Source organism: Panthera onca, chromosome B3 (assembly GCF_046562875.1).
Source record: "Panthera onca isolate mPanOnc1 chromosome B3, mPanOnc1 haplotype 2, whole genome shotgun sequence".
Lineage (NCBI taxonomy): Eukaryota > Metazoa > Chordata > Mammalia > Carnivora > Felidae > Panthera > Panthera onca.
Genome location: NC_138344.1, coordinates 80,268,100 through 80,291,854, shown reverse-complemented (window position 1 = coordinate 80,291,854; position 23,755 = coordinate 80,268,100). Strand labels below are relative to the sequence as shown.

The 23,755-nt window shown below is 35.0% G+C and overlaps 1 protein-coding gene across 14 annotated transcripts in view; it reads right to left on the bottom strand.

The window, feature by feature from the left end:
- The window catches only part of G2E3 (G2/M-phase specific E3 ubiquitin protein ligase), a 64,848-nt gene that overhangs the window by 3,140 nt on the left and 37,953 nt on the right, over positions 1-23,755 (bottom strand). For 13 of the 14 annotated variants that reach the window (XM_081795908.1, XM_081795913.1, XM_060619417.3 and 10 more), the window contains 8 exons: positions 19,447-19,553; positions 18,639-18,755; positions 15,392-15,516; positions 15,153-15,285; positions 11,959-12,266; positions 9,121-9,302; positions 5,277-5,449; positions 600-790 (listed from right to left, as the gene is read on the bottom strand). In XM_081795908.1, coding sequence (XP_081652034.1) covers positions 600-790; positions 5,277-5,449; positions 9,121-9,302; positions 11,959-12,266; positions 15,153-15,285; positions 15,392-15,516; positions 18,639-18,755; positions 19,447-19,553 — 1,336 coding nt within the window. Of the gene's footprint in view, positions 1-599; positions 791-1,440; positions 1,523-5,276; positions 5,450-9,120; positions 9,303-11,958; positions 12,267-15,152; positions 15,286-15,391; positions 15,517-18,638; positions 18,756-19,446; positions 19,554-23,755 lie in introns of those variants that run through there. The other variant, XR_014137809.1, reaches the window with a different exon arrangement.

Sequence of the window (23,755 nt, the reverse complement as noted above, 5' to 3'; positions counted from 1 at the left end):
ACTTAACATTGCAAAAGATGAAATCGATGACTAGTTTTAGGATTACTCTATGCTGTGGCAATCCCCTATTTATTTATTTTTCAAGTTTTTATTTAAATAACAGTTAATTAACATACGGTGTAATATCAGTTTCAGGAGTAGAATTTAGTGATTCACCACTTACATACAGCACCCAATGCTCATCACAGCAAGTGCCCTCCTTAATGCCCATCACTCATTTAAACCATCCTGCTGCCCACCTCCCTTCAGCAACTCTCAGTTTGTTCTCTATAATTGAGTCTTATGGTTTGCCTCCCTCTCTTATTTTTTCTCCTTTGCCTATGTTCATCTGTTTTGTTTCTTAAAATTACACATAACATAAGAATGCCTTTCACCTCAAATTATCAAGAGGACAATATATTGCAAAATTTAACTTTACTCTGTAATCTTTCCTGATCACTTTTAACTCAGTCATATAAACTTGTCTTGAAATACATTCTGTAAATATGGAGTTAGATGAAAAGTCTTATTACCAAAAAGCAAAACTCAAAGAAATAAACTAATATACTATAACAAATTTTCTAAGACAATTAAAAAAAAAAAATAAAACATCCACATACCCTCAACAGCCTGTAAATAACTGTTCCAAAACCCCAAAGACTGTACATTGGATAATGTGCGGACTGTAAAAAGATCACTAAGGATTTCTGCAGAAAGATTCTCAGGTTTATGACAGAAGATGCTATAAAATGCTTCTGGGTAAGTCTGAATTTTCTCCAAAACACCAAGAGTTTTCAGACCCTGCTTAAAACTTAAGAGAAATAAACAATAAGCCAACATTTATACATGTGTTTGGTATTACAATTACAAATTAACATTTCTAGCTAATTTACTACCACATATACTTACATATGAGGAAAAATATATAATAATATAGATATACATGATATGATACTTTTAAATCAATAACAAACAGGTATACTAATATAAAATTAATATTTTATCTGCTCACATTATTTGAGTTTATAAACTAGTTATAAATTAAGCTAACAACTTTTTAAGAGGAAAAAAGCAGACATGTGAAGTATTTTACACTGCAAAGTTAGTTGGTAGAAGAATGAAGATGCCTGGAGAATGCAAAGAAAAATAGTAGTAATAAATCTTAGCCACATAAAAAAATTAAAATATGTACTGCTAAAAAGAAATTAAGAAGACAAAAAAAAGTGGGAATATGTTTGTTATATACATGACAGAAAACTAATTTCTCTAATATACAAAAAATTGAAGTCATTTTTCTGAGAGAACAATCTAATAGGAAATGAGCTAAATATGAATGGATAATTAACAAAATACAAGTAAACTTTTAAAAATGCACATTCTTACTAGTAAGGAAGAATGGAGGTTTATTTTTGCCTATTAGACTGACTGAGCCCTACCTGTGGCTCTAGATCCCCTACCCACCTTCTTAGGTACCTGCTACAGATTCATCTCCTTTTCTATTGGCTTTTCCTCCAGAGCACAGAAATGTGCTTATCTTTCCCATCTTTAAATAGAAAAAAAAAATTCTTTCAATCCCATCTGTTTTCCTTTCTAAGTAGATGGTCAAGTAGGAGACCACCCACTTGAAAGATTCATGTACATTCACTATCTTCATTTGCTTATTTCCTATTCACTTTTATTCCATTCCTGTCTGTATCTGAGGAAAAACTGCCCTAAGTTCATGAATGATCTCCTTCTACAGCATCAGTCTTCTGGTTTCTCTTATTTCTCTGGCCAGATCGTTTCAGGCTCTTACAAAGCATCGTCTTTCTTTATTTTGCCTTAAATGTTGCTGTTTCTCCCTCACTGATCTGTAACAAGGCCAATTTCTCTTCTCCCTTACCCTCTCCCATGGCTGTATTTAGCAGGTATACACTCACTCATCACTATAAAATCTATTACCTCCAGCCCAGAAATATACCCAACAGGCTAATTGTTACCATATATTCCAAGCAACCAAACAATTATCAAGTCCAAAAGAAAGTTAATTAGCTTGCTACCAGAATCTGAACCATAATTGACAGTATATGACTCCATTATCCCTCAAATTAGGATAGCTAAATCTAAAAGTCATCCTTAACTATTTCCTCTTCCATCCCTTATTACCTAGTCCTATGAATTTCCTTTTCTGAAATCCCTTTTATCTACTCATTTCTCTGTATACCCCTCTACCACCCTATTACAAACCACTTGCAGAGGAATTGTATCAGGCATGCAAATTCCCAAGTTTGTTTCCATGCTCTAGCTCTAGAGATGTGCCAGAAACAAACCCTAATACTGTCAGTCATCATGACGTAGACTGAAAAGACGTAGACTTTTTCCTTTGGAAAAAAGGTCTAAATAAATATAATTAAAGATCTTGAGATCATCCAATCTAGATTACTTGGGCTGTCTAAATACAATGACAAGTGGATTATAAAGTGTCTCTTTATAAGAGACACAGAGAGGAAAAGGCCATGTGATAGAGATTCTAAACTACAAGTATTTTCTACTGCGGAGTGATCTCCAGAATATATTGCCAATTAAAAAAAAAAAAAAAAGACCAGAAAAAAGAGTGGATGGTATGTTACTATTTATCTAATAAAAGAAATTAGTACACATTCACACCAATATTTATCTGCTATCATTAAAAAAAACCCCAAGTAGAGGTGCCTGGGTGGCTCAGTCGGTTAAGTGCCTAATTTCCCTCAGGTCGTATCTCATGACTCATGAGTTTGAGCCTCGCATCAGGCTCTGTGCTGACAGCTCAGAGCATGAAGTCTGCTTCGGATACTCTCTCCCTCTCTCTCTCTGCCCCTCCCCCACTCAGTCTCTTTCTGTTTCTCAAAAATAAATAAACATTAAAAAATTTTTTTTAAACCCATAAATAATAGAAAGATAAACAATGAAAATCACTAAAATGATTACTTCATCAGGGAATGAAAGGTGAATGTGATAAAGATGAAAGCTATACCCCCCTGAATACAACTGGTATCATAGAGCTGAGGTTTTTTTGTTTTTTTTTTTTTGAGAAAGAGAGGGTGAGAATGGACACAAGTTGGGGAGGGGCAGACAGAGAAAAGTGGGGAAAGAGAGAATCCCAAGCAGAGTCTGTGCTGTCAGTGCAGAGCCCGATGCAGGGCTTGAATTCACAAACTGTGAGATGGTGACCTGAGCCAAAATCAAAAATCGGACACTTAACCGACTAAGCCACCCAGGTGCCCCTGAGTTCTTCCAATATACTTTCATTATAGATTAGACTTTGGAGCCATGCAAATATTTGACATTATTTAAAAATAAAACAAAATTTTTAAAAATAACAAAAAATAGAGGTGCCTGGGTGGCTCAATCCATTAAGCATCTGACTCTTGATGTGAGGTCACGATCTCACAGTGGTGAGATCAGCATCACGTTGGGCTCTGCACTGAGTATGGAATGGAGCCTGCTTGGGATTCTCTCCTTCCCCACTTTTCTCTCTCTGTCCCCCCCCCCCAACTTACGTCCATTCTCACCCTCTCTTTCTCAAAGGAAATAAACATTAATAAAAATAATAAGTAGGGGCTCCTGGGTGGCTCAGTAGGTTGAGCGTCTGACTTTGGCTCAGGTCATGATTTCATGGTTTGTGACTTCGAGCCTCACATAGGGCTCTGTGCTGACAGCTCAGAGCTTGGAGCCTACTTCGGATTCTGTGTCTCCTCCTCTCTCTGCCCCTCCCATGCTCATGCTCTGTCTCTCTCTCTCAATAATAAATAAATGTTAAAAAAAAAAAAAAAAAAAAAAAAGAAAGAAAAAAGAAGAAAAATAAGTAAAAATTATTAAAAATAAAAAATGAAAATAAAATGTATATTCAGTTAGTAGTATAAAAACAGAATATTCCAAATGTTTTTAAAATACAGTAATTTACACAGCGCTAGAAAAATGTTAATCTGTTTTCAATACTAATATGGTATTGGTGATAATGTTGGTAATGTTATTTGAGACTGTTATTAATGAAATGTGGAATAAATCAAGTGAGTAATTATTTCATACTTTAATTCTCCTGTGTTGTTGACAACTAAGATTCTCAACATGGAGCAAAGAAAAAGTTAAAAATCTTGTAGTAGTGAATTTGAAGTTATCACTAAAAGCCAATATATTTTTTACCTTAAAAACCTGAAACCAAACCAAAACAGCCCTGTATTTCCTAGTTTGGCTCCACTGAAAAGGCCTAAAAACAGTGACTGATCTGGCAAAAATAAGCATTCCTAGCATCCAGATTGTGTTTTTCAAATACTATTCCCCTTTCAAAGAAACAAAGGTTCCTTAGTTCAAAATGCAAAACAGAACCTGAAAGACCTCATCATACCATACAGCAAGAAAGCTATCATAGATCATTAAGGTTAACATCAGAAGAACTCAAAAAAGAGGCGCCTGGATGGTGTAGTCAGTTGAGTGTCCGACTTCAACTCAGGTCATGATCTCATGGTTTCATGAGTTCAAGCCCCACATCGTGTCACTGCTGTCAGCTCCAAGCCCACTTTAGATCCTCTGTCCCTCTTTCTGCCCCTTTCCCGCTCATGCTTGCACTCTCTCTCTCAAAAATAAAGAGACATTAAAAAAAAAAAACTCAAAAGAAACAAAAGAAGATTTACAATGGCAAAATACGGAGACAATTAGAACTTAAGTGTAATGGTTTTGAACGCATCAAATGTATTTAAATCTATGGATTAACAAAGGTAAATGAACAAGACTGGCCACAGGCTGACTAGTAATTATTAGATTTGTGTGGTGATTACACGGTGTCCCAGTATGCTTACTTTCATATGTATTTTATATTATGAGAATAGAAAAAATGTGAGAACCATAAATTTCCAAACTTCTTTTAAGGGTGACTAGAACAAAAAGTTTGAAGACCGGTGTTCTAAGCTAACAAAGAGCAAAGCTCACACCTACCTTCTTAATCAAAGAATGCTTAGTACTTATTACCCAGCAGACAACAGGTGCTCAATAAATAGTTATTAAGTGAATGAGCAGAAGTCGAATAGTTGGCTTATATGCTAAGAAATTTAAAATATTTTTTATTTAGAAAAATAATTATAAGTTGAGACAATGATTACTTTTCCTACCCAAGTATGAGACATTTACACAAGTCCATATAAAAGGGTTAGAACAGTAACTATCCTTAAGACATTAGTTTTAAAGCACTATTTAAAATAGCTTAAATTTTTATCAAATGTATCTAACATTATAAGACAATCACTTTAAACATCTAATTTGAGAGAATCATATAAACAACTTACCTTTCAAAGGGTGCTTGGACTCTCTTAATTACATGGTAAACTAGTATATCTTTTGCCAACATGTATTTGTCACTTATTGATGTTATAAGTCTTAGACATCCAATAAGCTCAAGATAGTTATAGCATTCATTTACTATTGAGTTTAAGTCAGCCACAGTTGTTGCAGTATTTACCTATAATGAAGAAAATATACCCAGTTTACCCATTTACGTGTGAATGATATTTACATTCAAATGACACTTACTACTTTAAATTTAATTCTAGAGAACACCAGAGTGGAGTGAAAGTATATCAAGAATTATTTTTCTATAATAAATGTATGGCAATCCAGTTTAATAAAGTGTAAATTTCTGCCTTCAAGAAACATAAGAGTATAATGCCACTTTAATATAGAAATTTATTTACATCTGAGGCAACAATTGACACAGAACAGTTACATAGCATGAGAGAGGCAAATGAGATAACCTGAGATTTCATGAGAGTATCAGCTAAGACTTAAAAGAGGGATAGAATCAAAAGAATAGTTGAGGGAAAAACATAAAACAAAGAAATTCTTGACCATTTATATGCCAGACACTTCCATATAGGTTAGCTCTTTAACAAAATTACACAGGGAAAGAAAGATTAAATATAGGAAGCATTCAGGGTGCCTGAGTGGCTCAGTCAGTTAATCGTCTGGCTCTGGACTTTGGCTCAGGTCATGGTCTCATGGTTTGAGATGGAGCCCCGCATCAGGCTCCACACTGATGGTACAGGGGCTTGGTATTCTCTCTCTCTGCCCCTCCCACGCTATAAACAAACTTAAAAAAAAAAAAAAAAATAGAAAGCAGTCAATAGTCTATTTGAATAGAAAACTTCCTTTTTATTTCTTCCTTCCAAAAGGCTTTTTTTCAGAGATTTACATGATTTTCCTCATTCATTTCAGATCTCTGCTGAAATCCCAGAAGTTTTTCCTGACTACCCTCATCAAAATACTACCTTCACACTCAGAGACTAACAGTTGGGTAATATTACCTTATGCCCCCAAACCCAACCTGAGTTTTAGTTAGGCACACAGCCAAACTTTCCTTACAGCTCAATGTGGCTATATGTGATTAAGAGCTGTCTAATGGAATGTGAGTGTCAAACTTCTCTGAACTCTACTTCTATTTCCTCCTTTAAGAACAACCTTCATGTAGATGAAGACGATGTCATGATTACACAAGAGATGAGGGAATCCAATTCCCTAGATGACTTGGTGTATCATAACTATACTGCTAAAATAGAAGCCCTCTGAAAGGTCAGAGACCATTTTACACTTTGTGAACCATAGGGCGTCTATTGCAACTACTCAATTCTGCCACTATAGTGTGAAAGTTGTCACAGACACAAAACAAATGGGAAATGGGTAGGGTTGTGTTCCAATAAAACTTTTATTTATAACAAAAGAGGCAGCAGGCCAGACTTGGCCTACAGCCATAATTTGTCAGACTCTACACTAAAATCTAGATAACAAGTTTTGGAGATATGAGTATCTGTTGGGGTCTCTGTTAGGGAAGCTAAGACTAAGCTCCAACTTATTATACCCCAAACATTATCTCCTCTCTTATTCTGTTTTACTTATTTTTTTAAATGTTTGTTTATTTTTGAGACAGAGAGAGAGAGAGAGAGAGAGAGAAAGAAACAGAATATGAGTGGGAGAGGGGCAGAGAGAGGAAGAGACACAGAATCTGAAGCAGGTTCCTGGCTCTGAGCTGTCAGCACAGAGCCCAATGTGGGGCTTGAACTCACAAACTGTGAGATTGTGACCTGAGCCGAAGTCAGATGCTTAACTGACCGAGACACCCAGGTGCCCCCTGTTTTACTTATTTTTATAATACATTTTACTACATGACAGTATATTTATTTATCTTCTGTCCTCCCTCTAAAATGTAAATTTCAAGGAAGCAGGGACTTTGGTTCACTACCCTATCTTCAGTGATGAACCAGTACAGGGTACCTAGTTACTTGTTAACTAAATGAATGAACAAACATGGATAGAAGCACAGAAATAGGAGTAGATAAAGCCATGAGGAGGGCTGGAAGTCTTAAATGCCCTAATGAAGAGCCTAACTTTGTTCAATAGGTACTGAGAAGTCACTGAAGATTCCTGAGGAAGAAAGCAATGTGGTCATAACTACCTTTCAAAGAATCATCCTGAATAAGAATATTAGAATAATATCCTAATTATTTAAGCCTAGACATAATTTGAGTTTGGTACAGTAAGTGCATTTGAAATAAGAAGGAAGGGCTGAAGATAAGCCACTTTTAGAGACAGATGACTTGACACACACTGATAAATAGAATACGGAGGAATGAAAATGACCCATTCTCCAGAAAGGCATGGAAATAAGAAATCTCTTGAAAACAAAAATCAGGCAAAAAAACCCCACAAATTCTGGGGAAAAAATAGTTCTGTCTTAAATATATTTGGCTTAGTGTGTCAGCAAGATTCAGATCCTATTTGATATAAAAGTCTAGGGGCTCAACAACACAAGTCTGGGAATCATTTAGAAGGTTATGGGCGAGGAGAAGGTTTCCAAATAGTACAGAGTGAGGACTGTTAAGACAAACCTAAAAACTATGCCAAGTTTCAGGAGTAGGAAGAAGTAAATATTAAAAAAAAAAACAAAAAACCCACAAAAACAAAAAAACAAAAAACTGTAGAGATGAATTCCAAGACAGTAGTGATTACAAAAGGAGATGAGGAAAGAAAGGCCTTTGCATATGGTGATTTAGATCCCTGGAGATCAGCTACAAACTAGGGAACTTGGGATAATGGTGGTGGGAACAGAAGCCTGACTATAAGAAGAAATGAATATGAAAGAGAAAGCTGAAACAATGAAGTTATAATAAAGTACATGTTTTAGTAAAGAGGAAAAAAGGAAAAATGAGTTGAAGAGTTAAAGGGTTAATTTAAACTACCATTTTAGGATGAAGTGTTTTGGGCCAAATAAAAAAGACAGACTTCCATCTTTCTTACTTTGTAGTTTTAAAACTGAGGCTTAACAAGATTAACTGATATGCCCAAGGTTACACAGTTTATAGCACTTATTTTAAATTAAAATCTGACTTCTGAGCATGTGCTTTTAAACATTAAACTATACTACCTATCAATTGAGACAACAGAGTAGGCTTAAACAGGAAGGAGGTTAAAGGAAAAAAAGTTGAATGGATTTCAGTGTCTCCATTAGTTTCCAAATCAGTAACACGTATGTAGACAGGGATACTTATAGGGCATTATGATAGTTAAATTTTGTTTGTAAGGTCATATGTAGTACAGGGCTCAAAAAATCGTAACTATTTTTAGGTGGAAACACTGAGTCTCCCCACTGTTTCCATAAAGAAGAAATTCAGCCTTGTCCTTCTCTCCACCTAGCACTCTTACCTCCCTGTAGGAGTTAGAGTAAGTTTTTTGACTGATAAGCCAAGTCCTTGCTCTCTTCATATCCATGTGCCTATAGGAAAGTACACTTTCATCTGCTCTCTAGCAGGCAACAAGGAGCCTGCCTTATGTTGTTTCTAGCAGGGTAGATAAATCCATCTAATTCTGAGGAGTGTTAACAAGCCATTTTGACCAAAGACCAAAGTCACATTATCCAATTGGTTGTATCAACATTAAGCCTGGCCCTTTGATCTCTAGTTGTCTGACCTTACTTAACATCTATCTCTTAATTGGTTGTGAACTCTGCTGGTAAACAGAACTACTGATGTTACACCTTAACTACCACAAAAAGAGAAGTATTATTCTATCATAGGTCCATCATTTATATTCAAATATAACTAGAATATAGTCTTTATTTTAATAAACAAGTACATTTCTTACCCTGATTATCATTTGTGCCACGTCAAAGTCTGAAACATCGTCTAAAATTGGTTGGGTATTTTCTGGTCCATAAACAAGGCAGTTAAACAAGGTTTTAGAAAAGAAACCAGGTGAAGGACCACCATGAACCAAGGAAATGGCAAGGATTTTGCCAGCTTCATAGTAAAGATTCTCTTTCAGAGCTGTAAATACAGATAAAAATACATCAAATATAATTATTTTATTATTATAAGATAACCATCATATGTGATGAATACATATACAGTAAAATTAAATACCCCAAAACTTAGACTTAAATAAATGTAAAATAACTTAATTCACAGAAATTAGAATCATGTATAAAATATAGATCTCACCTAAATATATTTTTCTGAATAGAAAATGACCCATAATAGAAAAATGTAAATACAGAAAATCTTTTAATACAAAAATCACCTATAATCCTATCACCAGAATAACCAGTGTGCACATTTTGATGTAAATTTCTCATATGTATATTACTATATACACAAATAGTTTGACTTCTGCATTTTTTCACTTATTATATTGTAAACTTTTTCTGTTATTCAAAATTATTCAAATTTACAGTTAATAAATGTATTAAGACTAATTTACAAATGTGCTACAATGTAAACCATCTTATAATGGCTATGTTAGCTAAGTTACATTTTCAATTATATGAGACACAATATTAACACCTATTTCCATATTCTTGTTTATATATCTTTGGTTACTTGATTACTATAAATTCCTACATATGCTAGTAGTTCAAAAGACATAAACATTTTTAAGGTTGTTGATACATAGCGCTAAATTATCTTCCAAATGGCACAAATTTACTCCCAACAGTATATGCTATCTTACCATGTAATCACAGATTTCAATATTTTTAAAATTATCATTTAAAATGTTTTAGCTAAGTGAAGTAAGTCAGAAAAAGACTAATATCCTATGATTTCACTCATATGTGGAATTTAAGAAACAAAACAAACCAGCGAAGGGAAAAATATGACAGAGAGAGATACACACACAAATCAAGAAACAGACTCTTAAGAATAGAGAACAAACAGATGATTACCAGAGGGGACAGAGGTGGGGGGATGTGTTAAATAGGTAATGGGGACTAAGGAGTGCACTTGTCATGATGAGCAGAGGGTGATATATGAAGTGTCAAGTTACTATATTGTACACCTGAAAGTAATATAACACTGTATGTTAGCTACCTTAAATTAAAATAAAAACTTAAAAATAAATAAAATGTTTTAGGTACTTTGATAAATCAAAAAGATATCATGTAAATTTTCCTTAAAATTGTTCTCAGCAAATTATTAATAAGTAACATTATCAATACATGAACTAAATGAAATCTCCTCAACAATAATAACTTTATATGCAATGTATTAGCAGTCACATTTTACAGTTGAACACCCTGAGTTCCAGAGAGGGCTACATAATTAACCTAAGGATGTAAAACTACTGAAGCAGATGTGTACGAAACTGAATTCAGATTTTGTGAATTCATGCACTCATTCACTGCACCAAAACTATCTTGAGTTAACACTGCTGATTATTTGGAGTGTGTTTTGTTGTTGTTTTTTGTTTTGTTTTGTTTTCTTTAAATTTTTTTTTTTTTTAACGTTTATTTATTTTTGAGACAGAGAGAGACAGAGCATGAATGGGGGAGGGTCAGAGAGAGACGGAGACACAGAATCCGAAACAGGCTCCAGGCTCTGAGTTGTCAGCACAAAGCCCGACGCGGGGCTCTAACTCATGGACTGCGAGATCATGACCCGAGCCGAAGTCGGACACCCAACCGACTGAGCCACCCAGGCGCCCCTGTTTTTTGTTTTTTAAAAGGAGTTTAGAATTAAACTCAGTGTAGTGCATATAATACAAATAAATCTTGATAGTTCTCAATTATTTTAATGATTCAGGCAAAAGTGAGGAAGTTCTATGACATACATAAAAGGAAATTCAAATGGAATAAAATGAGACTTCTTTCAAATTTCCTATTACAGCAAAAGTGGTATAAAAGCTCCTAAAGAGTGCTAGAATTAACCATGCTTTTTTTTTTAATTAAAAAAGGTTTTTTAACCATCTTCTGAGATGCATGTTTTAATTCCTTACCAGAGAAGTATCATATACATAATTTCACACAAAAAATTCTTGAAAGCAAAAGTACATTAAAAAATCCATTACAGGGGCGCCTGGGTGGCTCAGTTGGTTAAGTGTCCGACTTCGGCTCAGGTCATGATCTCACAGTTCGTGAGTTTGAGCCCCGCATCGAGCTCTGTGCTGACAGCTCAGAGCCTGGAGCCTGCTTCAGATTCTGTGTATCCTTCTCTCTCTGTTCCTCCCCTGCTCTGTCTCTGTCTCTCTCAAAAATAAAGATTAAAAAAATTAAAAAAAAATCCATTACATATGGACCAGAATAGTATCTGATAAAAATCCTAGGTTGTAAAGAAACATCCTATCAGCAAACTCCAAATATGTGAACAAGAAGGGCTCAAATAATCATCCATTCCATTTGGCTACATTATTCAAATGAAATTACAATGAATATAAAGTACATTTTTAAGAAGCTACACTTAATTATGAATTCACTCCAAGGAGGATATTTGTTATAAAGAAATTAAGCATATTCTTAAAAAACGTTTCACTATAAAATTTACTTGTAAAAGTATCACTCCCCCTTCTCTTTTCTGTGATTCAATCGGTATTTTATGAACAAAGTGAACTATACATTTTGACCACAGGACTGAATAGTAATTCTAACCAACTATCTCCTTCTTTATACATGGTATCTTCAGTAGGTACAATAATAAATAAAACAATTACCTTGAGAATTTAGAGACAAGTTCTTAGACAAGGACCCTTCAAATATTGGTGAATTCTCAAGATGCTGCATTAAGAGACTTAGGAATTCTTGCTTTGATCCAGGATGTTCTCTTCCAAAATTATCATTTTCATTAACATATGCTACTTCAATTGTGTATGAAGGATTAAAGTTTTGATTTCTGAATCCATCTAAGGCACTATTCCAGATATTGGCTTTATTAATCCATAATCTTTTAGCTTTTTTTTTAATTTGAAATCCTAATTCCATTATTATTGTTGATATATCTCTTCTAAATTTGCTGCCTTGCCTATAAAACATGAATTTAAACATAAAAGTTAAGTACTCTAAAGTACTTCATGTGACACAGCAGTTATATAGCCAATAAAAAAATAGAAAATTACATTAAAAGGAAGTTCTTCACCAACTCCCACCCAAAAGCACACAATAGGTCCCCTATTATTTGATTTGATTCTAAATTCTTGACTTCTTCCCAATTTCCTACCAAATTAAAATGTAATGTCATAAATGATTTATGAGAACGTTGATAGATCTTTATATCAAATTTGATCATTTTAGTAGATTCAGATATAAGAGTCGGAAGCTCAGAATCTCACCATCTTGGCCAATGGCTATAATAAACAGTTGCTTAAGTGTATTTCAAGTTCACGAGATCCTTTAAAAATAGAACAAATATAATCTTTGCTTACTCTATGAGAAAACCACAGTTGTAAGAGATTACACAATGTATTTTTAATCATAGAGTTAGTTAACAGCAGAGCTAATATTATAAACACAATTCACAACCCTTTAAATTGTACTTTTTAGTATAGACCAGTAATTCTCAGAGTGTGGTTCCAAACCAACGGCAGCAACATCATCTGGAAACTTATTAGAAATGCAAATTCTTTTTTTTTTCTTTCAAGATTTTATTTTAAGTTATCTTGACACCCAATGTGGGGCTCAAACCCACAATCCTGAAATCAAAAGTTGCATACTCCACTGACTGAGCCAGCCAGGTGCCCCAGAGATGCAAATTCTTGAGCCACACAACAGGTAAACAGAACCAGAACCTCTGAGCGTGAGGCCTAGCAATCTGTGTCTTGATAAGACCTCCAGGCAATTGTATGGACTGACTCAATTGTCCCCGCCTCAATTTCTCCATCTGTACGTGGAATTAATGTACTCAAAATAATTCTGTTTGGAGCAATGCCCATGGATCATCTTTCTACATCAAGTATAATTTTTTCTCATCCTAAAACATTATAATGCGCCAATGTGGGTCAGCCTTTGCTTTTTTTCTTCACACAACCCTCTCACTATTCATTAACCCAAGTTGCAGGAAAACCAGTCTTTTGGAAATTAAGACTATCCTTCAGAAGTATGCCTTCATGTAGCAGGTTGATTTCTTGCTCCTGCTTGGAATGGAAATGCCAATGCTATTCTTTTAGAATATGATGTTAAAGCATGGAACAAGGAATCAAACTTCCCTGGTATAACATCTTTGGAAACCTACATATTAAAATTTTTAAAACTAAGGTGAACATCTTTTTTGATACTAAAAGTAATATAAAAACATTTTTAACAGATTTTCAGTTAACACAAGTGGTATCTTACAACAGCAATTCTTTACTTTTTGAAATAACTTCATATTCAAACACTTTTGGAATATTCCATATTCCATTTCTATCCATAAATCTAGTTATCAAATATTTTCACAGAAATTCTTTACTTTCTCAGTTTAAACTCGATACTATTGTTAACAAAAAATATTTCAACATGTTTAGCTACTATAATGTTACTTGTCTGTTTTTTTTCATAAGCTCCTTTGTAAAGTTATATATACTTAAAAATCTTAACTTCGGCTGAATAAATACCTGACACAGAATAAGGTTGTAATTCTAGTCTTATTTAAATGTTTATGAATGATTTTAAAGTTACTTATTTTGCTTTTATGAAAATATTTAAGCATCGCTGAGCGCGGTGGTGCGCGCCTGTAGTCCCAGCCATTAGGGAGGCTGAGCCAGGAGGATAGCTTGAGCACAGGAGTTCTGGGCTGCAGTGCGTTATGCCAATCGGGTGTCTGCGCTAAGTTCGGCATCAATATGGTGACCTCCTGGGAGCCGGGGACCACCAGGTTGCCTAAAGGAAGGGGTGAACCGGACCAGGTAGGAAAATATTTAGGCATTAATACAATACAATAATACTTTTAAGTATGTCTTAAACTTTCTAAAGAGGTGACATTTAGACCTCTGACATTGACAGCAAATATATTAAGCAAATGATTATAAAGTAAAAAAATAGTATCTATATTAAATGATTCCTTCCTTTTAATAAAGTAACACGGTATACTTGATATTTTAAACTACCTTTAAAATGATCTATAATATGTATTTTACATCATGATTTAGTACACAATAAATTTCATACACATTCTTTCTATGTGCAGTGCAATCTGGTATTTTACATTCTATTTTAGCCTGTTTTTCTTTTTTTCATGTCGGTTACACTGACTTCATGATGATATGTTGGTCCTATAGTTTAAAAAACACTCTTCCAGGGGCACCTGGGTAGCTTAGTTGGTTAAGCTCCTGATTTTGGCTGAGGTCATGATCTCATGTTTTGTGAGTTCAAGCCCCACATCAGGCTGTGCACTGACAGCCTGGAGCCTGCTTGGGATTCTCTCTCTCCCTTGCTCTCTGCCACTCCCCTGCTCTCTCTCTCTCAAAATAAATAAACATTACAACAAAAATAAAAACGAAACAAAAAAAGCCTTTCAGGGATGCTTGGTGGCTAAGCTGGTCAAGTGTCCGACTGTGGCTCAGGTCATGATCTCTCTCTGCTGTCAGCATGGAGCCCGCTTTGGATACTTTGTCCCCCTTCCTCTCTGCCCCTCACCTGCTCACAGTCTCTCACTCAAAAATAAACATTAAAAAAAAAGGAAAGGAAAAGAAAAAGAAAAAACACACTCTTCCAGAATACTAAGATCAGCTAATATGCTAAGTGTATAAAGCTACTTCCTATTGTAATTTTTTTCAAAATAGAGTTTTATAGGGATTGCCTGGCTGGCTCAGTTGTTAGTGCAAGTGACTCTTGATCTTGGGGTCATGAGTTCAAGCTGCACATTGGGTATAGAGCTTACTTTAAAAAAAAAAAAAAAAAAAGTTTATATTTTTCTCCAATTCAAAATACATACCTCAGAAGATCTTTATGCTGGGCTCCAGGTGACTGTCTGGGTAATTTAGGTGATGATTCTTCCAACAAACAATCAGTTATTCCCACATTATTAGTGTTGGGTAATGTATGCTTTTTGGCTTTTTGGAAATCCTCTGCAGATTTAAAACCCTATGTTAGCATTATAGAAATATAGGAAGAAACTTTTCAATAATATACATTTGAAAAAAAACATCTTTATTCAAAATTGCAAAATATTACCTGAATTGTAGAGAATACCTCTACATTCCAAACACTCCCAATTTTGCTCCCATGATCGTAATGAGGAACAAGCTAAATGTGTTCCGCTAGAACCACAACACTGACAGCGCTTTATTTCCCATTTGCTGAGGATATAAAGAGAAGCAGATGTTTACATTTTGGTATTAACTTGGTCTAATTCCAACCACTAGCACTACCATAGGCCAGCACATATAACCACATATAACCAGCTCTTCTACAAAAGGAGGAAAAATAGATTATCTGCTTTGATACTATATTACTTTTTCTTCAAGTATTTTTTCCTATTTCATTTATTATGTTTATAACCTCCTCCTCTAAATATTCGCTAATTTAAAAGACCTAAACTAAATATCAACATGTACATGCACATACACAAAAATATAAACACTAGAAAGAATATGATTAAGAAAGAAAAATTTCTTTTACATTTGGAAATTACTACAGCCAAAGGGAGATTGCTATGTGAATGTGTCCAACATGGAAGAAGCATTCAGTAAATATATTATTTACCTAAAATATCTTTCCAATTCAATGTGAGGAATTACTTCCTACAAAAGATTGTTCAGACACCGATACTGGGCAGCTCAACAGGATCCAGATCTTACTATCTTGCCCATATTCATATTCTCTTATTTGTTCCCCTCCACCCCCACCCCCACCCCCATGTTTCCCACTAGGCTGTGTGGTATGTGTGTTTTCTGTATAGGTGTGGGTATGGGTTGTGGTGTGGTGCCTACTTTTCGTTTGATTATGAGTAGACCCTCAATGAATCAAAATGGATATACATTCCGAGTGCATGGATGTGTAGGTGATGAGAGAGGCAACTGGAAACCCTCCTGTCCAGTAGGTATAGGTGAATCTCTCTCTGTGTGGATATGGGATATGGGTCTACAGCTGTGTGTCTCCCCAGCTTCCCCCGATAGTTCTGCCAAATGATGATGAAGAGAAAGAAGAGCACAGCGCTTAATATGCACTAGGACCAGTTCTCACTCTTATACGAAAAGTTTAATCCTTGTAATTTTAAAACGTAGGGAAAACCACTGTTACCCTTCATTTTAAAGAAGCGGAAACCATAGCATAGACGGGTAAATAACTTGCCCAATTAAATTTACACTGCTAGTAAGTCTCAGTGAGGCTTCCAACCTAGTTTACCCGGCTTCATTCAGGCCCATGCTCCTAACCACTACACCATGGTGCCTTTCAGCAAAACTGCTTTTCTATCACTAGGATGAGGGAGTGAGATTACCAGAAAAAGCATTCAAATGGCAGGTATTGTGCCCCAGGAGAAATGAGAAGGGATAGCAATCTCGAATAACTGCTAGAAAGAAAACGGAGCTTGGTAACTACTGACTGGGTGAATAAATTTAGAAAATATCAGCATTAATGAATGTATTTGCTTCTTAGAAATCTAAAGTGCTGGGGCGTCTGGGTGGCTTGACTGGTTAAGCATCTGACTCTTGATTTCAGCTCAGGTCATGATCTCACCATTCATGGGTTTGAGCCTTACATCAGGCTCTACACTAACAGTGTGGGGCCTACTTGGGATTCCACTCGTGCTTGCCCCCAAACCTGCCCTCAAAGAATAAATAAATAAATAAGCTTAAAAAAAAAAGAAATCTAAAATACCTTATTGTTTACAAAGCACATCTATATACATCATCTTATCTGTGTGTCAGCACAACTCTTTAGAGGGGGATTATTGGTGTTTACAAATGAATAATCAGGATCACCAGTCACATAAGAATATACAACACTTGCCATCTTTGATAAGATCTCTGCCCTTAAAGAATTTTTAGTCTAATGAAAAAAACAAACTTGAATAATGTCAATCATATTGTAACATGCACACAAAAGAAAAAAACCCAGCCCAGAATGGGAAATCAGGAGTGGTAAGAGCTGCTTAGGGAAATTTTTCAAAGCTGGCAAGACATCAGCTGAGTCTTTGCAAATAAGAGGTATCTTACCCAGCCAAATCACTTTCCATGAGAAACAAGGCTCCTAATATTCTGCTTTGCACTTTAAGTTTCAGCTTGCCATGTTAAGATTGCATAACAGGGATTAAAAATTTATTGAAATATCCTCCATAAATTTCAACAAAACTAGATTGGTTACTGTTTATTCTACATCTTAAAAAATGAAGATACTCTTGATTTCTAGTATCCAACACAGTATAGTGTACACAGAGGGCACATAATGATTATTGATTCAGATTAGAGCCAATATCCACTGACAGTACTTAAGAATAATAAATAAATTTCAAATGCCAAACCCTTTTTATAGTGATCCAAAAGAATACTGCTAGATTATTTTAGTTAAATTAAGCTATGGAATAGTGCCATCCAAAAGAAACACAATGCGAGTCATTTAATTTAAACTTTCCTAGTACATGATTGAAAAAGGTAAAAGAAACAGACGAAACGAATTTCAACATTTCCAAAATATGATTTTGCTTGACATGTAATCAATATAAAAACAAATATAAAAAATTATATTAACAAGATACTTTAAAACTTATTAACAAGATAAAACTTATTAACAAGATACTTTAAGTTATTTTTGTCTTACTGTTATGGGCTGAATTGTGTCCCCTCCAAATTCATAAGTTGGAGTCCCCAAACCTAGTATACCTCACTATGTATCTGTATTTGAAGATAGGGCCTTTAAAGACATAATTAAGATAAAATGAGGTCATATAGATGGGCCCCAATTTAATATGACTGGTGTTCTTACAGGAAAAGAACATTAGGAAACAGGCAGAGGGACAATCATGCGAAGACAAAGTTAGAAGGGAACCATGTGCATGACAAGCAGAGAGGCTTCAGCAGAAATAAAACCTGCCGGTACCTCTATCTGGAACTTCTAATCTCTAGGATGGTAAGAAAAAAAAATTTCTGTTGTTAAGGCAGGCTTAGCAAATGAAGACACTTAAAACACATCTCAGTTTGGAGTAGGCACATTTCAAGTGTTCAACAGTCAATGTGGCTAGTAGCTACCATATAGGACAGTGTAGCTTTAGAAAATGAAGGCTCAGTAAATACACCACAGAAATAAGTTACAACTATGCGGACAACAATAATTTCTCTGTAAAAGTGCATTTAATAAATATACCTGCAAGTTAAAACTTCAAACATTCTAAGAGCCAAACTACATTTCACAAACTAGAAAACTACTTCCTCAACCGACGGTTTAAATAAGGACACTAAATACATGGGACTTCCTAACATACCTATCAGGTGCATTATAGTCTCGCCCTTCTTTGCAACGACATCTCCGGACATCACAATGCTCATAGTGCTGCAGAAGTTCTTGATAAGCATTTTCCTCTAATTCCCAAGATGCATCTCTGTAAATGAAGAAAGATATAAAATACACTTTGAACTAAAATTTTACATAAAAGGATTGGTAATGAATATAAAAAAAACTTTTCACATACTTGGGAATAAGGATAAAACTTTTGTTTTTTAGGATTAATCATTCTCTTCAAGATATATATCTATCAGTGTCATTTTATCCTACAGTTAATTATTCTTACAGTGAATTTTCAAATGTTAAATGAAAAATTAGAAATTTTCTAAAATTTACATTTTTCCTAATATTTCACTTCTAATTTTTAAACGTCAAGTTTAGTGCCATTATTTCTGGATTCCTCCTCTTTAAGTATTAAGAAAATCCTTCTTATACACTTTAAACCACATCCTGATTCTCTTAGATAATTTATACATACCATTGTGAAGTCTGTTACTTGGGTATAAGTCAACCAATTAATATTGTACACACTGAGGTATTTATTAAGAGACTGTAAGTCAATTAATGAGACATTTAAGTCACAGCCCCTGCCCTCAAGAACTAGCAATCTGGGAAGAAGGAGGCAGTTTTTTTTGGGGGGGGGGGGGGGGCAGCTTTACATTTCCCCATTTAAGATGGCTGCTTATTTATAATTTTAATCATTCATAAATGATTATTTTGATTATTTCCACTGTTATTAAATACTACATTTAAATTATCTTTTTTGTCAAAGGCTAAATGGTACTCACTTTTCAGGAATATGAATTCCCATTCTCAACATCTCTTTCTGAAATATATCACTATTATTGCATATTGTGCATCTAAAGAAAAACACTCCTGCATTTATTGCTTGAACCTGTAATAGAAAACAGAAATCCATTGTTAACAATTTAATAAGGTATCAGGTTATAAATTATAACAGCTAACAGAACATGTGCTATTTTTTACTTAATATATTATGAAAACAAATTTTCTATGCTAGTTCTCAAGCTTTGATAAATGAAGTTATTCTATTGCTAAAATTTTGAAATTTTTCCCCCAATGATCAAAAATAATTGTTAATGAATCGGCTATTCTTAGCTTTACATCTATCACTCACATATTTTTCTCAACCTTTGTTATTTTTTCTTTCTTAGGTCATTTTCTTTTTTTACTGTTTACTTATATGAGAGAGAGAGCAAGGAGAGGGGGAGAGAGGGAGGGAGGGAGAGAGAAAGAGAGAGAGGAGAGGGAGGGGGGAGAGGGAGGGGGGAGAGGGAGGGGGGAGAGGGAGGGGGAGAGGGAGGGGGAGAGGGAGAGGGAGAGGGAGAGGGAGAGGGAGAGGGAGAGGGAGAGGGAGAGGGAGAGGGAGAGAATGAATCCCAAGCAGGCTCCATGCTGTCAGCACAAAACTCAACATGGGACCCAAACCCACTATCATGAGGCCAAGACCTGAACCGAAATCAAGAGTCAGACACTCAACTGACTGAGCCACCCAGGTGCCCCTAATGTCATTATTGTCCTCAAATATTGTGTTATCCATCACTCTCTGTGAATAAAACAGTAAAAATATTGACTTACTTCATCTGGAAGGGTGTTTAAATAAGTATTACTATAAATCATTCTTGGTTCTGTTTTTAGCTCAATCTCGAAGTTACTTTTTTCCTAAGAGGGGAGAATTATAAAACCTATTCTCACTTTCAGCACATAGAAATAGAGCCCTCAGGCAGAGAGTACAAGGAAACAGAAAACTATAAACCTATTAGAAAGAGTAGCCAATCTCTATTAAAAAAAACTAGCAGCACATATTCATTTAATAACTATCTACCCCCCATTGTGTAGGTGCTGAACACTATGCTATGTACCAAAAATAGAAACATAAAATAACTTAGATCCTATATCAAGGAATTTTTGTGAGGTACAATTATAATCTGTAAAAGAGTGTGTCTTTAAGTATATACATGGAAGAGAGAGGAAGAAGTACCTAAGTCTATGTAAGAGCCTGACAAAAATGTCACAGGAATTGCGAGGTCAAAGCAAAATTTGGAAGAGGAAACAAAGGTTTACCAGGAAAATAGGACAAAAGACATTATAAGGAAATGGAATTGCACATATCAAGTTTCCATGGCAAGAGAGAGCACAATGTGATCAGGGAACTAATTAATAATATACTTCGGGATTACATGCTGGCAATACTGAACTCAGTAATGAGGTTAGACAGGTAAATCAAAGCCAGTAATGTATGTGAAAAACTGGTAAGGAATAAAGCATGCAGGAGAAAAGGACAGTTAGTAGGCTCCTTTGAAAGTCTAGCTTAAAAAAAAAGTGTCTAAAGTTATATCACAGAGGGTTAAGGCAGAGGCTAGCAACAAATAAAGATACACAAAAATATCTACCAGGTTGAGCTGACAGATGGGGAATTTATGAATGATAATGAAAACAAATTATACTTGAGGTTCAAAAAACATTAGTAGTGAGGCACCTAACTGCTATGTCAGAAGAGTGAGCAACTGTTGGTCTCAGGCTCATGGGTTCAAGTCCCACATTTGGTGTAGAAATTACTTAAATAAATAAAATATAAACAAAAGCTCAGGTCATGATCTCAAGGTTCTAGAGATAGACACATGGAGCCCCAATGGTCAGGTTCCGTGATGACAGCTGGAGCCTGCTTGGGATTTTCCCCCTCTCTCTCTACCCCTCCCTTTCTCTCAAAATAAATAAATAAACTTTAAAAATGTGCGAGGGAAGCAACAAGTTACTAAAATCTGTGAACTAAAGGGTTTTTAAGCAACTATACACAGATACCAAGATCTTAGTAAATAGAGTATATAATACATGAAAGTGTCTAGTATGGAGGAAAAAACAACATGGGGCATATGGAAGATACCAACAAGACCAATGCAATGATGGAGGAATCCAAACTGAACAAGAATAGTGGCAATTCTCTACATACACAGAGTGAAAAGTTTCCATCAATTTTTAAATGCTTATTTTGAGAGAGAGAGACAGCATGTGTGCACACAAGCAGGGGAGGGGCAGAGACAGAATCCCAAACAGGGCCTGTGCTGTCAGCACACAGCCCAATGTGGGGTCCAAACTCACGAATGGTGAGATCATGACCTGAGCCGAAATCAAATTGGACACATAACTGAGTCACCCAGGCACCCCCAATTTTTAAAATATTAATCTGCATGCTCTCCTCACAAAATCCCAATGTAGTGGTCACAAATGATGAAATATGCTTAACCAAATACAATTCTCATTCTATTTCTTCAGTCTGTTTTTCCTTCGACTTTTTTATGTTAATGAAGTTCAGGAATTAAAAAATTTTTTTCTTTGAGGGGCGCCTGGGTGGCTCAGTCGGTTAAGTGTCCGACTTCAGCTCAGGTCATAATCTCACAGTCCATTTGTTTGAGCCCAGCATCAGCCTCTGTGCTGACAGCTCAGAGCCTGGAGCCTGCTTCGGATTCTGTGTCTCCCTCTCTCTCTGCCCTTCCCCTGCTCATGCTCTCTGTCTCAAAAATAAATAAAAACATTAAAAAAAATTTTTTTTTAATTAAAAGAAATTTTTTTCTTTGGGTATTGATATATAATGGGAAAAACTCCATTTACTATTTCAGTTAAGACTTGTGACAGAATGGCAAAGGCACTGTCAGCTCCTTTATTGAACATGACTCAAGAATTAGCTTTTACTGGGCTCTAATCAAGTAATAACGGCATGTTAGTATTTGTCATAGGTGTCCGTGTGGCTGTGATTTTATATTATATTTGCATAAAGTAGGCCTACACTGTTGTAAGAATATTATTTTAACTTTTTAATGACGGGATTAGAAATTTGGTATTTTCAGTGTTCACACAAAGCCATATGAATACTAGGGTCAAGTCTGAGAACCTGTTTCATTATCAACAAATAATTGAAACAAATCTTAATTGTTTTGAAAAATAATATACTCTTACAAATCAACAAGAGGATACATTTGGTAATAATTACATTCTTTCAAATACAAATTCTTAATGAAGAAAAAACTGTTTTTGTAAAATTGTCATAAAATGTGAATTGTTCCTCATTAGGCAAAGATAACTCTTCCTGATATTTATGAATTGCACTCTCTGGATCCTTTTTTACAAACACTTCTTTGTAAGAATTGACAGAATTTATGAAATTTACCCAACAAAATTAGGCTCCGCCCTGCCATTTTTAACTGAATAATCCTAAATATAAAAAAGTTCAAGGCTCATGCAAAAAACAAAAAACAAAAAAAACCCAAAAAAACACTCAAGTATTTTTCTTTATCTAAATTGCATTTTATTAATAATACAAATAAAAACTGATTTATCAGATGAAGCTAAAAAACAAGGCCTCATTTTAAAACATAATGTACCATATTAAGGGCTTTTGGGTCTATGGTATAACTAGGACTGTCATATTTCTTCCCAGATACAACCTAGAAGTCAAGGTTTTGACATTCATCTAAGATTACCTGTAATAATCCTAACTCACATAAAAAATCTCTTTTGCAGACATTTACAGTGGGTGACAGTTAACATTATCTCCTACCTTTTGTTACATTTTTGTCACATCCCTTTACCCCACTGTTAAGTGAATATGAATATATAATTTCATAATTCTGTTTTTTAAAATGCATACTGTTGTTTCTTTATTTCATTTAGTTATATACATTCCTGATCATCTGATTTACTTTATCAAAATATATCATCAAAATAAAGATATGTTTGAGGTTGCTTCAGTGTTCAAGTTTGCGTGTGCTTTTCTTTTTCTCAGCTTTTAATTGTCCTAAACATGACTAGCTTCATTTTACAAATATACATGATATTGCTACCAAGTCAGGTTTGATACTGATTGTCCCGACAGTAAAGCATTTAAGCTTCTCCCCAAAAAGAGCTGTAGGTACTGCTGCTCTTGCAGGTTTTGAAAACTGTACTTTCCCAACAGTAATCTCTTATGAAAGTTCTGCTTAAGGTTGTTGTTCTTTCAGTGGGTTAAAAACCTTTTGTTTTAAGCTTCCCTGTGGAAGACTAACCGCTGTGTTGTGCCACCCACTGCTAAACTCAGTATAC